Consider the following 16,672-nt stretch of genomic DNA (forward strand, 5'->3'; position numbering starts at 1 on the left):
TCTACAATAGCCAAATCATGGAAAGAGCCTAAATGTCCATCACCTGATGAGTGGATCAAGAAGATGTGGTGTATATACACAATGGAGTACTACATGGCAATGAGAAAGAATGAAATCTGGCCGTTTGTAGCAAAGTGGATGGACCTTGAGGGTGTCATGCTAAGCGAAATAAGTCAGGCAGAGAAGGATAGATACCATATGTTTGCACTCATAGGTCTAACAGGAGAAACCTAACAGAGGACCATGGGGAGGGGAAGGGGGAAAGAGAGTTGGGGAAGGGGAGGGACACAAATCATGAGAGACTATTGAATACTGAAAATGAACCAAGGCTGAAGGGGGGAGGGAGGGGGGATGGTCATGGTGGGGGGCACTTGTGGGGAGAAGCACTGGGTGTTATGTGGAAACCAATTTGACAATAAACTACTAAAAAAAAGTAAAGTAAAATTCTCCAAAAAAATAAAAGTAAACATGAAAATCTATTTAAACGCAGATTTTAGATAATGTAACCACATTTTGGCAATCAAGCACTGTAGGTCAGTGTGTTTTCCCACCTCATCGCTGGAGAAACTGAAGTCGTCTTTCAGCACTTCCGGGTTACAGAATTTGTAGAGAAGGGCATTTAGACACCGCCTGTCCCAGGTGTCCGTCACCCGGCCGCCATAAGTCACTTCCCCAACCAGGTAGCGCAGTTTCTGCCACGAGATGCTGCTCTGGGCGCGCAGGGTGCTCTCCAGCACCTTCACAGCAGCCTGCAGAAAAGCCACTGGTCAGCCCACTTTGATGTCTGGACATAAAATGCACACTCTCCAGCAGTTGCCTGTGTATGCTCTTTAAAAATAACGTTGACCATTGCACAACCATGGGTTTGAGTTACTTGGGTCCCCGTATGTGTGAGTTTTTCACTGTTCCTGTAAATGTATTTTCTGTTCTTTGTGATTTTGCTAATAACATTCTTTCCTTGTGCTGCGTTTATTGTAAGAATACGGTGTGTCATACATACAACACATAATATATGTATTAATAGACTGTTGATGTTATGGGTAAGGCTTTCCATCAATGGGAGGCTATTAGCAAAACTCTGCAGGCATCAGAAGTTATACGTGGATTTTTAACCACACAGTGGTCGGTGCCCCTCACTCCCACATTGTTCAAAGGTCAGTTGTATATGGAAACAGTAAGAGGGATAAAAATATCAGGATACGCATTTTCATCCATTAATTCTTTTTTGTTGTTGAACACTGAATTACTAAGTTAAAATTATTATTATTACTATTAGTTTGAATAGACACTACAAGCCGGTGGCACTAGATCTGGAAGGCACAACGGGGTAAGCAAGGAGACGTGTCTTCTCTGATCTTGCCGTCAGACCCCCTCCTGGAGGCCCCGATGACCTTGAGAGGTTTCTTGGGCTGCTTCACACAGATGTTCTCTGCACTCCCAGCACGGAGTTGATCTCATTCCTCCTTCTCTCTCCTCCCTTCCCACCCTTTCATATTTTTTTCCTGGTTTCCTTTCTTTCAAAAATGCTAGTCCAGAGACGCCTGGCTGGCCCAATTGGTTAAGTGTCTGACTTCAGCTCAGGTCATGATTTCACTGCTCGTGAGCTCGAGCCCCGAGTCAGGCTCTGTGCTGACAGCTGGGAGCCTGGAGCCTGCCTCAGATTCTGTGTCTCCCAACTCTGCCCCTCCCCACTCATGCTGTCTCTCAAAAGTAAATAAACATGTAAAAAAAAATAAATAAAGGTTCCTTGCTTTAAAAAAAAATGCTAGTCTGGCAACTGGATGCTATAGCTCTTTTGTGCACTTTCTTTTTATTCTCTCTTCCTTAATATGGAGTAACATGATTTGACATCATTAATGTGAATTATGTCATTTTCTTATTGTATTGACCAGAGCTTTTGAGGCACTGCTAAATGTCAGTGGTGTGATTGGCATCTTTGTCTGATTCTTTTTGTTTTTGTTTTTTGATTCTCAATGTTAATAAAAACAACATCAGTGTTTGCTATTTAAGATGATATTTGCAGGGGTGCCTGGGTGGCTCAGTCAGTTAAGCAGCTGACATGATCAGCTCAGGTCATGATCTCACAGTTTGTGGGCTCGAGCCCCCACGCTGGGCTCTGTGCTGACAGCTCAGAGCCTGATGCCTGCTTCTGATTCTGTGTCTCCCTCTCTCTCTGCCCCTCCCCTACTCATGCTCTGTTTCTCTTTGTCTCAATAATAAATAAAAACATAAAAAAATTTTTAAAAGGTGATATTTGCTGTAGTTTTTTGGTAGGCTTTCCCATGTTTAAGTAGTCCTTTATAATCCCTCTACATTTTTGAGTTCTTGTCAGGAATGGTGTCTGATTTCATAATAAGAGACTTTTCCACATCTCCTGATGTGATCCTGGAAAGCCAGTTACAGATTTCCAGAGTCAAGTCTTCCTTGTGTTCTTGGACTCCGCCCTGGTGATCATAGTGGATTATGCTTTTTTGATTCATTGCTGAAGATTATAGTTTATATAGATTTTTACATCAAGTCCTAAGTACAGTTAGCCTATATCTTGTGTATTTTATTTTTATCAGGTAGTCACATTAATATTATGGTTTCATAGAGTGGATTGGGGAGATTGCCATCTTTTTCTAAGGCTTGGAATAGCTTAAATCATATTAATGTCTGTTTCTTAAAGTCCAGAGCAAACTCAGCCGTGAAACCATTTCATTCCAGTGTTTATTTGCCATGTCTTACAGCTCTTGGGTCCACTCAGAACTTCTGTATTTTCTGGAGTCAATTTTGATAATTCATATTTCCCCAGAAATCATTAGGTCCATATTTTCAAACTTCATCAAAAACCCATTTTTGGATTTATTTTTCCTGTCTACTATTTTTGTACATTATTTTATTACTATTAACATTATATTCATTTGTCCTTTTTGTTTTCTTCTAATTTAAGATGAATTAATTTCCTGCATTTCCTCTTTCATAAAGAAGATACTTAAGGCCACAGTTTATTTTTTTCTGAGCATATTTTATACTGTCATATTTTCAATGTGAAGTAGTCTCATTTCCCTTGTGTTTGAGGTGTTTTGTGATTTTCCTTCTAATAACTTCTTTGACAAAAGACTTATCTTGAGGCATGTTTCTTAATTTTCAATTTAAGATTTTTGGGGTCAAATTTTTATTACTTCTTAGATTATGGTCAGAGAACATGGCCATGCGATAATTAAAGATTTTACTCTGTGGCCATGTTCCTGGCTGAGTATCCTAAGAGTTCCTCAGATTTATGAATAAAAAATGTGTGCTGTATACTAGAGGGGTTGGGTTCTAGAAAACTCTGTTAATCAAAGTTGTTGATTACATTGTTCTATGATCTTACTCTTGCTCAGGAGAGCACCCTAATTCTGAAAGGGTTGTTGTGAGTTCCCCCTGGTGGTGACACAGGAGTACACACGTGTAATGCACATGCAGATACGTGTCCCCAGAACCCACACGCACGTTTGTGCACACGTGCCACTGCAGGCTATGGTCTGACACGTGTCGGGACTGAATTGTGTAATGTCCGAGCGCACAAACTCTGAGGCCAGACCGTCTGTGTTTACGTCCTGTCCCCGCAACTCCCTCCGCCTCCTGTGTGTAGACTGTAAGACACGGGGAGCTGATGCCAGGGTCAAGGTCGTCTGTCCACAGAGCACCGTGAGGGAGCTCTGCATAAAAGGGAACCGTTCTCACGCTGTTGTTTCTTCACAGACTGTTTCTCTTTCCTCTGTTTGGTACTTTTTCAGATTAAATTCTGTCTTGCCTGATATTAACATTGCCATTTCCTGCCTTTTTCCTGTTTTTTTTTTTTTTTTGCTGTTTTTATTTTCTTGGTAGTTTTAAACTTTCTTCATTAACTTATGTGTTTTTCTTAAAAACTGCACCTGTCTCCTCGGGAGGGAATGCGGTCCACCCAAGGGTCACACACAGCCTGAAGGTTCCTTCTGTGTTACTTTGCTGTCGTTTATTCTACTTTGTTTCTCTCTCTCCTTCTTTCTGACAGTTTGATCAAATTGCTACTTCCCTTTGCTTCTTTGCTAATTTAGACATCAGAGTGTTTCCAACACAGGCAACCCTCCTTTCCTTGAATTCTCATTCAAATAACATTTCTTTTTCTCCACCCCCAGTGGGAACAGTTCCCACTTTCTCCTCCGCCCACCCAGCCTCCCCTTCCTGTCCTCGAGGGACCCTTCTCCCTGACCTCTGGGTTCTGCATTTAGCCTATGACCACTCTGGGTTTTTTTCTTGTCAATTGAGCCTTCCTTTTAAATAATCTGTATTAGCACTTAGGCCACTCTCCCTCAGCCGTTCATTATTATCCATCTAGATTTAACAATGAGGCAAGGCTCACAAATTTCCTGCTTTCCACACTCGCTACTTGGTCACTTCCCTTCATTGTGTCTCCACCTCCACCCTGATGCAGTTGCACACAGCAGCTACCGAGCCCGTACAACGGAGAGCGAGAGCCAGACTGGGCCATGCAGAAGCACCCCGCCGCCATGTGGGACACCCCTGTGTAGGGGACCCCGCCGTGGGACCCTCCCCACCCCATGCACAATCCCCCTGTGTAGGACACCCCCTCCTTGCACGACCCCCCCTATGCATGACCCCCCACTCCTGGCGGGCTCCCCGCACACAGCCTCCTCAAGGACTTTGCCTGCTCTCCCACTGCCTTCTGGCCGGGACCCTGACAAGCCTGGGACCACCACAGGTCCCCACAGCTCGGAATTTCCCAGCTCATGTCCAGATCCATGAGGGTTTTCAATCGTCAGACTTGGATCTAAATTGTCCCTTGTGATTTCCACCGTTTTGTCATTTCCTTCTCGTGCTCCTGGTGTTCCTTCTATGTGGTCTTTCCAGCCGTTGACTCAACTTTCCACTCCAGCCACTCCCCCCGCCCCGCCCCCACCATCTCATTTTGTTTTCAATTCACAGCTGTCAGGATTTGGTGCTGACGCTGCTCAGAGCCCAGGCACTGATGAGCCTTGCACCCTGCACCTGTAACACGGGGCGGAGCACCCTGACCCCCGCTCTTTTTGTTTTGTGATCCTGAATAACCTCTGGAAATGATGTAAATCATAATCAGAGCTGTTAAGACAAAAACCCAAACCCCAAAATGTGGGAGTGGGCAGAAGGGAGAGCATGTATCTTTCCCACATCAAACTGGGGCAGTGTCTGGCGTGCTTTCAAGGACGGTCAAATACTCCAGGATCACCTACTTTTGCTGGGATGTGCTACTGGTCAGAACACTCAGAATTCTGTCAGAGTAGATGTTAATTTACAGAAAGCCGATGGCCTGTATGTGATTCCTTCTGAGAATAAGTGGATCAATTCTGTCCCACAGAGATACAAACGGTGTTTGGCTCATCAAGAAAATCACAAACCAAAGGCACAGTTTTATTGTGCACAGGGCATTTATCAGTTCAGGATGTGACTTGGCAATCACGTTTCATTACTATCTCTCTCGGTATTTATAGCAACTTCTTTCCTGTATTTTTAAAAGTCAGTTTTACCATCTTGCTGGTTCTTTCATCAAGAAGTCAAAAGGAAACGGAATGTGCTCACTCAACATTGTGTGTGTGAAATATGTATGCGCACGTGTATGAAAGGTGTATATCCTCCAGGGCTCTTACAACCTCCTGTTCCACTGCTTGTTCTCTTTCCTGCTCTTTCTCTTTGGCCACCGGATCTCATGAGATACATTATTTTCTCGGTCTTGTTACAGGGGCTCAGGCCCAGGTTTTGCAGAGTTCTCAGAGGCTATAGCCCTCTGTGTGGTGGAGGGTACACTGGTGCTTGGCCCGTGGGCTAGGAGACAGCAGCCGCCAGATGTAGGGTCCCCCAGGACCCCCTCCCCCAGCTGCCTGACCACCCGCTGGCTGGCCAGGCACTCTCTCCAGTGGGAGGAGCCTGTGTCCAAACTCAACTTCCCAGGGAACTAGAAGTTCCTGCTTCCTTATGAGGGGGCTGTGCATAAATCCAGTTTCCCACAACGTTCCCCGTTGGAACTTCCAGACCATCAGCTTGGCACCCACACGGTCTTTGTCTCCCAAGTGCCGCACAGGGAGGGGGAAGGAAGAAGGGGAAGGGTGCCTCTTCTGCATACCAGCGTCTGGCTTCAGCCAGCCTCTCGGCATTTCGGCATTTCGAAAAGCAGCGCCCCAGGAATGCCAGCCAGCATCTAACTCACGCACGCCCTGTGGGTGACAAAGTGCCGGCTAACGCTGGGCCATCCACTACCTGCCATTCATTTCCCCCCAAGATGGTATAGGAGGCTTTTTAGAAAACCATCCATAAGAGAAATGAGTTCTATGTAAACTCAGAAATGAAATCCTGCTGACGGGCTCTGTCATAACCAATTTTACCCATCAGTCCTGTAAATGAGATGATCTCTCTCTGAATCAACGATAACAGGAATTCCTTGAGGAATTTTGATACAGATTACCAGGCTGCCTTCTGGAAAGTTAGTGACAGTGTCCATCCTGCATTTTTTCCCTTCCTAGGCCAAGGACCAAGACCCTGAGAGTTAAGGAGCTCACCCGCACAACAGATAAATACTTGTACATCTATAAATGGGGGATCTATGATCTGTTTCCGGGAAAGCTGGCATGGAGGTCAAAGCTTTTAAACACTAGCCTTTGTTACCTAGTTACAGAGTTCATTTTCTTACCCCCGGGGAAAACACCCCGTGTCCGTGTAGACACAGTAGGCAGTTTGTATATATTGTTATTCATTTGTTGTTATTATTTATTTAGGAGATATAACACTTACCTCCAAGTCTGAAGAGGTAAATTCGTAAGCACTATTCCAGCCCAGGATTCCGTAATTCTTTCTTTCATTGATTAGAGCATTGAAAAAACATAAGCTGAATAGAAGCTTTTTCCACCATGGTCCACAGTCTGGCTTCTCAAAGGTCTCTTCTGTTATCTCTCCACTTCCGCTGTATCCGAGCGTCTGAAGTAAATGACTTTTCAGTCCGTGGGGATTTTCCACTGCAATCTAGAAAACAGAGGTGAGTGAGGACAGCGTGTGTGCAGACATAGGCCCCAGGTCTAAGGGGACAGAGCTGGTCAGGGGACTGGCTAAGCCTGTACCTGCAAGATTCAGTAGCAAATCAAAAGTCTTGTGTTAATTCTTTTGCCACTGGGAAGTTTCTGGGAGAGGACTGTCCCAGATTTCCTATTGTTCCCATTCAGATTTTAAAACGAAAAGTAGAACACTGTTAGGGTGCCCAGGGGGCTCAGTTGGTTGAGGGTCTGACTCCTGATTTCGGTTCAGGTCACGATCTCACAGTTCTATGGGTTCAAGTCCTGCATCGGGCTGTGTGCTGACAGCGCGGAACCTGCTTGGGATTTTCTTTTTCTCTCCCCTCCCCCTAAATAAATAAATAATCTTTAATAAAAGAAGTAAGATAGAACTCAGTTGAGTGTGGCTGTTGACTGAACCTGTGGGGTGTTGGAAAGGCTCCCTTGTTTGCACGTAGTACATAAGCACACAGACACGCACACGTCTGTTCCTATGTACAGACTGTGCGTGCGTGTGTGTGTGAGGACGTGTGTGGGAATGTACAGTGATACATGGATCTGTTTGCACATGAACGGGAGGTTTCTGGGCCCAGGCTCAGATTGTTCACAGAGCCGCTCTGGAGGGGAGGGCGGCGCATGCTCTGACGCCCCACCCCCCCATCCCGCCCTGGGTGACCCAGTGGGAGCCTGATGTATCCTGAGCCCATAGTGGCATTTGTGCCCCAGCTGGGGGACCCGAGGGATGAATCTGGCTGGCTGGCTACCCCTCCTTCTCCCCAGATTTGTTCCAGAGCACAAATCCTCTCTGGGGAGAGATAAGGAGGTACAGGGTTCCCTGGCCCCAAGTGTAAGCAAGTGTCTTATCGCCCTCGCTCTGCGCGGCCCAGGGGCCTGGAAAGTGCCCTCCTGGACCGTGGTGCAGGACCAGAGCAGAGGAGTTTGGAATTCGGGGTTATGAATGCAAGACAATTTGCATTCAGTGTTCCTTAGTCAGTACCAAGCTCGTTCTACTTTGTCCATACTTTTTTTTTTTAATTTTTTAACATTTATTTATTTTTGAGAGACAGAGAGACAGATCATGAGCAAGGAAGGAGTTGAGAGAGAGGGACACACAGAATCAGAAACAGGCTCCAGGCTCTGAGCTGTCAGCACAGAGCCTGATGCGGGGCTCGAACCCATGAACCGTGAGATCATGACCTGAGCCAAAGTCGGACACTCAGCCGACTGAGCCACCCAGGTGCCCCCAACTTTGTACCTTTAAGCTCCTCTGAAGAACAGGAATCAAGAAAGACCCTCCGGACTTTGAGCTTAGCCACAGCCTAAACTCATGGTCTACGGTCACATCTGGGCTGTGAAATCTGCAAAACAGAAAGTGGATAAGCTCGGTTAATATAAAAATGGTTACGCCAAACCAACCTGTTTTTAGGAATCCCAGAATCTCTATGTTTGAAGTGATCTGGAGTTCATTTAAATAATCATGGGTAGGGGTAGGGGGGCAGGCTCTTCCCCTCCTGCTGTGCAGGAATTTGCTTAAAGACCCAGGAATTCCCAGTTTTTAAAGTAGTTTTTTCACCAGTAAGCACAAGAGTGTTCACTGCAAAAATCTTTGGAAAAATTACAAATTAAAAACAAAATGAAGTATTCCCCCGTCAAATCTTGAACAACCAAATGTCGGAATAAGTGACGGTGAAACAGATTATACTCCACGAAATAAAACAGGAATCTGTGATTGATATAAATAAATCAATGTATAAACGGAGAGAAGGAAAGCCTCTTCCTTAGGGTAGAACATTACTCAATAAATTTAGAAGGAGTGTGGAATTAGAAAGTCACCATTTGGCAAATCACATAGCTACAATTCAGTCAAAAATTCCCAACGGTGGGGTGACTGGGGGGCTCAGTTGGTTAAGAGTCCTACTTGGAGCCCCGCGTCGGGCTCTGTGCTGACAGCCCGGAGCCTGGAGCCTGCTTCAGATTCTGCGTCTCCCTCTCTCTCTGCGCCTCCCCTGCTCATGCTTGCGCGCACTCTTTCTCTCTTAAATATAAATAAATGTTAAAATTAAAAAAAAAATTCCCAATGGCTATTACAACTAGTGGGTGAAAGGTTGAGATGTGCACGTGGTCTGAGAGCCCCTCCAGGGCCAGATGACACTTGAATCAAATGGGCAAAGTTGTCCTCACCAGGATCAGGACAGGCTGACGTTGTGTGCTCTCAAGATGATGCACCGAGAAGCGCACAGATCTATTGTGTGGCTTTCCTGAACACCACAGGGAACGACTGCAATCTGACCGGGAGAGCACAGCAGGCACACCAAACGGATGGACCCTGCTCATGCTTTTCAGAACTGTCCAAGTTATGAAAGACAAAGACTGAGGAACGATTCTGGAATAAGGACGACTTGGGAGCTGTGACAGCTGAATGCAATGAGAAATCCTGAGTGAGAACTGGGACCAGAACTTTCTGTTCTTTTTTTTTTTTTTTTAATTAAAGGATGTTATTTTGGGGCCAACAGGCTAGACAGGATTAAATTGATCAGATCATCAGAGAGCAAACTGGGGTGTCTGAGGGGCCAAGTGGCATGTCTGCAACGGACGTTCAGTGATTCAGAAAAGAGTTACATACAAACGCATGGACAAGTGAAAGGCATGAAGTGGACCATGTTAACACCTGGGCACAAGAGGGCAGGGGGAGCTTTCCTCCTGTTCATACAGCTTTTCTGCACACCTGAAATTGTTCTTGTAAAACGTGCAAAACAAATCAAAGCAACAAAAGCAAAAAACAAACAATAAAACAACCCCACCAAACCAAAGAGACAACAACAACAAAAAATCAAACACGGACTTAGACAGAAAAACCAAAATGAACTAAAACCCCGGGGCTTTGGCTGGCTCAGCTGGTTGAGCATCCGACTCTTGGTTTCGGCTCAGGTCATGATCTCACAGTTTGTGAGTTTGAGCCCCGCATTGGGCTCTGTGCTGAGTGTGGAGCCTGCTTGGGATTCCCTGGCCCTCTCTCTCTGCCCCTCCCGTACTTGTGTTTTCTCTCTCTCTCAAGTTAAATAAACTTAATAAAAAAATAGGAAAACCACACTAACTAGGTATAAGCATGCTTCCCCCCCTTTTTTTAAATAAAAATATTGCATTGCACACATTGTGTGTAGCCTGCTCTTTTTCTTCAGCAATATGCTGTGAACATATGTCCTTAGCTCTTATATATACTAAATTTGCTTCACATTTCTCGCTCCCACAGTAGGCTGCTGGATGATGGTCTGAAACCCCTAAAGGCTTGATTTGATAAAGAAGTGTGAATTTCTCTTAATTATACTCTGATTACATAAGATTTTTTAATGTGTTGTTAACTACTTTTATTAAGCCTCTGAAATTCTGTTCTGAAGAACATTCCTCCAATTTCTTTTTCTTTTTTAAAGTCCTTTTTTTAAAAAAAAGTTTCTTTATTCATTTATTTTTGAGAGAGAGAGCATCCCAAGACAGGCTCTGCACTGGTGCTGAGTCCAAAGTGGGGTTTGAACTCACAAACCGTGAGGTCATGACCTGAGACAAAACCAAGAATCAGACGCTTTACCAACTGAGCCACCCAGTACCCCAACTAATTTCTTTTTTAATGATATATCACTATCTGTCATTCTACTGTTGTCCTCAATCTTAATGCACTTTGGAAGGCTGACCAATGTTGTCTGGTCCCTACCGTGTGCGTAGTTTCTAGAAAGATTCTTGGTAGGCACCCTATCAGTAGTTTTGAATGACTAATGAATGAAGGGCGTGGTGGGAATGATCATGTCATCTTCCAAGGTTTATAAATTCTGAAACTAAGCAATCTACATCTTCTGACTTGCTTAAGTGATGAAGTAAATGCAAAAAAGAAGTGATTAAGAACTTTGTAAACTGCCGAAGGCACAGGACGCGGAGGGCAGAATGAATGATCCTAGTGAAGCTTTTAGAAATTCGAGTCGGGGAAGTTGAGTTAGGTTACGGCTCCTGGTGGATGCCCCTAGCCTTAGAACAGCAGCCCGAGGAGGAAGAGGTCCTCACACACACGTGCACAGACACGCTCACAGTACAGCACCAGCCACTTCACAGATGCACACGCTCTCTCTCTCACACACACACACACACACACACACACACACACTCATGCACTCTCACACACATGCAGACACACACACTCACAGTATAGCGCCTGTCCCCTCACACACACATGCACACTCATACACACACACACACACTCATAGGAAAGCACTGGCTGCACTGGTGAGGTGGACACAAGTGAAATGCTGGAGAGAAAACCATTGATGGCAACCGGGTAAAACTCAACCAATTGAAAACCTTGCTGACCCCTCACTCGGTGTTCCAGTAACCAACTTCCAACTAGTTCCACGGCCAATGAGAAGGCTGAGCTTCTGGAAGCTTCTGCCTGAGCGAGCAGGCTTTGGGATCTCCAGCCAGGACAACTGGACTGAGCCAGAGATGGCCAGAGGAGGTGCTAAATACAGGCCAGAAAATAAGTCACCCCCGGAAGGGTGGACAGGGGCTGTCTGGAATCAAGTGGAATATTAAAAACTACGTGAGCACATACGTGTGTGTGCGTGTGTGTGTGAGGTGTTTTCTGCTGAGAGGGAGGGCTTGAGGGGCGGGGAGTAACAATCAGGGAGGCTTTTTCCCTGTAAAACCAATATATTCTCAGTGTAGTTTTAAACCTTTTGGAGAAAAAAGAAAGCTGAGTTTTCCCGAGTGGCCCGGCATGTTGTTTTATCATTGCTTAGATGCATTCTCTTCCACTTTCACCTCATTGTTCTTCTCTGTTCTTTCTTTCTTTTTCTTTTTTAAGATTTTTTATTTATTTTGAGAGGGGCAGAGAGAGTGAGGGAGAGAGAAAATCCCAAACAGGCTCCACGCTGTCAGCACAGAGCCTGATGCGGGGCTCAAACTCACAAACGGTGAGATCAGGACCTGAGCTGAAACCAAGAGTCGGAGGCTGAACCGAGGGAGCCCCCCCCCCGCAGCGCCCCTCACCCCAGTGTTTAGACAACTTGTGTGGCCCCTCACAAACAAACATAAACCTCTCACGATTCTATGATGGAGCAGAGCTGGGGCATGAACGATGCCGCGAGATGGCAGTTCTGGAGGAACACCCAGTGCGCGGGGCTGCTCAGTGCCGCCAGGATGGCCTCCTGGGCCTTCGTGGCCTGGCCGTGGCCCAGCGAGATCACCGTCACGGGCTGCGTTCTTCCTTTCAACTCTTGCGCAAACGTCAGGAGCGTGTTGGTGAGGTCAGTCCCTGGACAATGGTGTGGAGACAGGCACACAGTTGTGATCTCACTCCATCCCCTCGTAAAGATTCCCACCCAGCGAGGGCAGGGCCATGGTCGAGGGCGGCAGACCCGGTGAGGGAACCAGTGTTGGAATCAGACGCAGAGTTCAGATTTCAGTTCTGCTACTTACTAACTGGGTGGCCTCGGTTTTCTAATATATGAGTGTGACAGTACCTAAGGCAGCACCCACTGGTTCTCTACTCCAGTGTCTAGTCGTCCCTCTCTCTTCAGCAGCTGATCCCCAGGGTTCCTCAGGATGATTGTGTCCCCAGCTGAAAGACTCCATTTTTCACAGCTAGATATAGGCATCTAAGTGTTGTGAACAGGCTTCGGTAGCAAAGTTTCTTGAATTGTTGTGTAATACTCCCTGTCTTCCATTCTATGTATTGTTGAAGCCATGGGCGTGAGGGCTGGAGCCCTGGCAGCCACCCTGGGCTACATCGTCAGGAAATGCACGGCACCTACTGTGAGTGTGTCAGGCCCAGAGAGGCTGCTTTACATAAAAGGTTACAGAGGAGGCAGCCTCCACACAGATGCACTTTCCTAAACTCTTTTTTGCCTAATAGACTCAAAGTTTGAAAACAGTGAATTCTAAAGATATATTTGATCTGGAGATGATGAAGAACAGAAGATGAGTTAAAACACTTTGCTTGGGGTCTGTTGGGCAAAGACAAGGAAAAAAGCATTTGGAGTTTTGAGGAAGACAAGGGCTGGGTGGATGGGGCCACTTTCTGATATCTATATCTATACCTATATATACATACACACATATACACACACATACATATATATATATATGTATATATTTATGAGTCAACCTATTAAAATAGTTAATAAATACAAGGGCAATCCCAACTTCCAGATCAATAATATGTTTAGGAGATATTTTCTGCACAGAAAATTAGCACTGATAAGTTTTTCCATGGTTATGAATCCAGGAAATTGTATTCTTGGTTCTTTTACAGTTTTAGAAATATTCAGTCTTCATAGAACTTAAAGTTTTAATCAGTCCCTTTCCCAGAATATGTAAATAACAGAAAAACACTTTAAACATAAAAATACCCAACACAGAACCTATTTCTCTACACCTGTTTTTAAGTTTATTTATTTTGAGAGAGAAGGAGAGCAGAGGAGGGAGGGAAAGACAAAGAGACTGAAAGAGAGAGAATCCCAAGCAGGCTCTGAGCTGTCAGCACAGAGCCTGACGTGGGGCTTGAACTCACAAACTCTGAGATCATGACCTGAGCCGAAACCAAGAGTCGGCCGCTCACCCAGCTGACCCCTGGCGCCCCTTTCGGTGACCACCGCACGGGCAGCTTACCATGGGAGTGGATAAGGAGCAGCGGAGTCCTGGCGTTGGATCCCTCATATGACTCTCGCAAATTAATTCCAGTTTGGAGACTATATTCATTTCCCATTTTTTCAGTTACAAACCTTCTCACTGAATTCTTTAAATGCTCTGGCTGAAGAATTTTTATCTGAAAAAAAAAAAGGCACCCAGAGGAACACTCCCTGTGGTAAAGTGGAACCAGACAAGGAGGTATATTCATTATTTATGTCCTCAGAGCGTCATCGTGTACTTCATGCTGGGAAACTTTAACAGGCGAGTGGCAGGGAGACCGGGGCCACGGCTCGTGGTCCTCACATGGCCCTTCCTCGGTGCTGGACTACCTGTGCCTCTGTGTCTCACACTCTGACAGAGATCTTGCATTGGATGTGAAAACCCAGGTTATGGTCCCCAATTTCCCATGGGCTCTTCCTGCCCCGCTGTCCACACACCCTACCACACGCGCAGAGCATGAAAGCCAGGTGCGCACTGACTCCTCCAGCAATAACGTGAAGATAAACAGCCCAGCAAAGTAGGAAAGAGTCTGGAAAACTCTAGAGGGACCTAAAGATTTTGGCAACTGCGTCCACATGATGAGTAGCGGCTCAGGGCCCGTTGGAAGCAATCATCGCACATCTCGGAACCACTGTGTGCTGTTTACAAAATGATCACGGATTCTGTCCTGAGCATTTTCAGCGCCAGAGAGCCTGTCATTTAAGGCAAAGCTGAATGGATCTGTGCATCTGTGTGGAAGCCCCAGGCTGGACTGTGGGAAGCCGCCATTGTTACAGGTCTCGAACGGTCAAATATTGGCAAAGTCGCTGTTTAACATAATACGTGTGACCCGTATGTCAAGTTCTGCTCTTTTCTGTTATTCCTTGGAAAAATTAATCTTAATTTTATTTGACTTAAATGCAGCATATGTGTGTATGTGTGTGTATTTTTTCAGTTTTTAAAGAATTAATTATTTATTATGGGAAAGGTGGAAGGGACAAAGAGAGAGGGAGAAAGAGAATCCAAAGCAGGCTCTGCCCTGTCGGCACAAGCTGTAAGATCATGACCTGAGCTGAAATCAAGAGTTGGACCTTAACTGACTGAGCCCCCAGGCGTCCCTGTGGATAGATATTTTAAATGAGTATCAGCCACACACAAAACATCTGGGGTCTAAGAGCCGAGCTTGCCCAGTGCATCCAGTCAGTGGAAACGTTAGAATCTACCTCGGGGAGCAGGCAGCGACACGTCACCGCCGAGGGTGTCACGGCTGAGGGTCTATGCTCCCAGATGTGTGTTCCCCCTCACTTTACTGTACGTTGGGGTTGTGCTGAACTCTTTTCTACACAGGTCGATCAGTTCTGGAAAGTTCCCCACGTGTCCACAGCCCTCCCCCGCCCCCCCCCCCCCCCCCCCCCCCCCCCCCCCCCCCCCCCCCCCCCCCCCGCGTTGCCATCCTTCCGGCCACTCTCCTGTCCAGTAGGCTGTCGCAATGTGGGGGGCAGGGTGCTAACTGGACCCGGCCTTATCTTGATGGGATCATCCTTCCCCCCTTCTTTCTAATATGAAGTCTAACTTCATCTCTTAGGTGGAAATCTCAGTTTCTCTTATAGGTCAGACCCAGATTCAAATATTCTAACTGGATTTCTTTGTCTGTACGCATGACTCTATCAGACCAGGTCTTCTGACTGTGGGTTTGGGAAACAGGATCAATGTTTCCAGTTCACAAATGGAAGTCATCTGGGGCTTGCCAGGAAAGGTAATACAGCACATGCTTTAAAACGGAATTAATTTTGCTGTTACAGTGATACGTACTGGCTACATAACATTCGAGTAATATAAAAGTTAGAATGGAAAAATGAAGGTCCTATTTTCTAGAAAAACCTCTGTTGTTTCCCGTGGCTCCTCCTGTTTTCTGTGCACATGCCAACATCGCTCCGTCTCCCCCCCTCTTCTCGCAACGGCGTCCGACCGCACAGACTGGCATCCAGCTTAAAGGTGTCTTCATGTTTGCCTGGTTCTTTTTCCTCGAACACTTTGAAGTTTCATAAGAGAGACTTCCAGAGGTTCAAAGCCATTTGTCTGGGACAAATTACACTTGAAATGTTGAGACCAGCAAGACAAAGTGAAACATGTCTATAAGCTAGATGCAGTGTTTGGGGCAGCGTCTCTCTGGAGGGAATTTTAAAGTGTTACAAGAATAAAATTCAAGGCAGAAATCGAAGGCTGCTGTTTGCAGAAGTGGGGTCCAAAGTGAGAGAGAGAGAAGGCATTTCTCCATCACTAAGTGAGACGGCAGATGCGGAAATAAAAAGATGTTTCTGGGTGACAAGGACGAGCCCAGGATGGTGTATTTGGAGGAGGGGCAGTGCCGGCTTCCTGCCAGGAGTTAGGTGGTACACATGGTCTGAGTTTCGATCCCGGCTCCATTAGGTGATTTCTAGGCTCTGCCTCCCTGGCTCTGTGACGTGGGGGATATAGTCGCACTGACCCCTAAGATTATTACGAGGATTGAATGAAATGATGTCTGTAAAACACTTAGCCCGTGCTAAGCAGCAGGTGTTCTAAGGGGCTCATGAATGACGCCCATTTGCACCCCCACCCCCAGCCCCCCCAGCCGGATTCTGAGGTGGAATATCCCCCGTGTAACAGTGGGCGGATGGATGTGGGGCTGTTTTGTGCCTCCTCTGGGCCGGGTCTGGTCCGGAGCCACGCAGGTAACACTGAGAAGCCCAGCCTGGGTGTGGTTTTTGCAAGCAGGTCCTGAAAGGGCTTGGGGAGAAGGCCTGTGTTCATCTCTCAAATGTACCCAGTTTCTAAGTCCTCCATCCCCTGGCGGGGAGGGGGCGAGGGCTGAGGGAGGGCCGGAGCGCTACCCGATTGGACCCTCCACACAAAAGGAACAGTAGGAGTTGACTTGCTTCCCTCCAACATTAACCTTACTTATAAAATCCACGTATTTCACTAATTTAAATTCCGATTTA

The 16,672-nt window shown here is 46.2% G+C and overlaps 1 protein-coding gene across 1 annotated transcript in view; it reads right to left on the bottom strand.

The window, feature by feature from the left end:
• DNAH14 (dynein axonemal heavy chain 14) overlaps positions 1–16,672 on the bottom strand; it is a 296,737-nt gene that overhangs the window by 28,753 nt on the left and 251,312 nt on the right. Inside the window, exons 73-77 of the mRNA XM_029934922.1 lie at positions 13,692–13,848; positions 12,126–12,336; positions 8,296–8,398; positions 6,787–7,014; positions 552–749 (exon numbers count right to left, since the gene is read on the bottom strand). Coding sequence (XP_029790782.1) covers positions 552–749; positions 6,787–7,014; positions 8,296–8,398; positions 12,126–12,336; positions 13,692–13,848 — 897 coding nt within the window. The remainder of the gene's footprint in view (positions 1–551; positions 750–6,786; positions 7,015–8,295; positions 8,399–12,125; positions 12,337–13,691; positions 13,849–16,672) is intronic.

This window comes from Suricata suricatta, chromosome 3, assembly GCF_006229205.1.
Source record: "Suricata suricatta isolate VVHF042 chromosome 3, meerkat_22Aug2017_6uvM2_HiC, whole genome shotgun sequence".
Lineage (NCBI taxonomy): Eukaryota > Metazoa > Chordata > Mammalia > Carnivora > Herpestidae > Suricata > Suricata suricatta.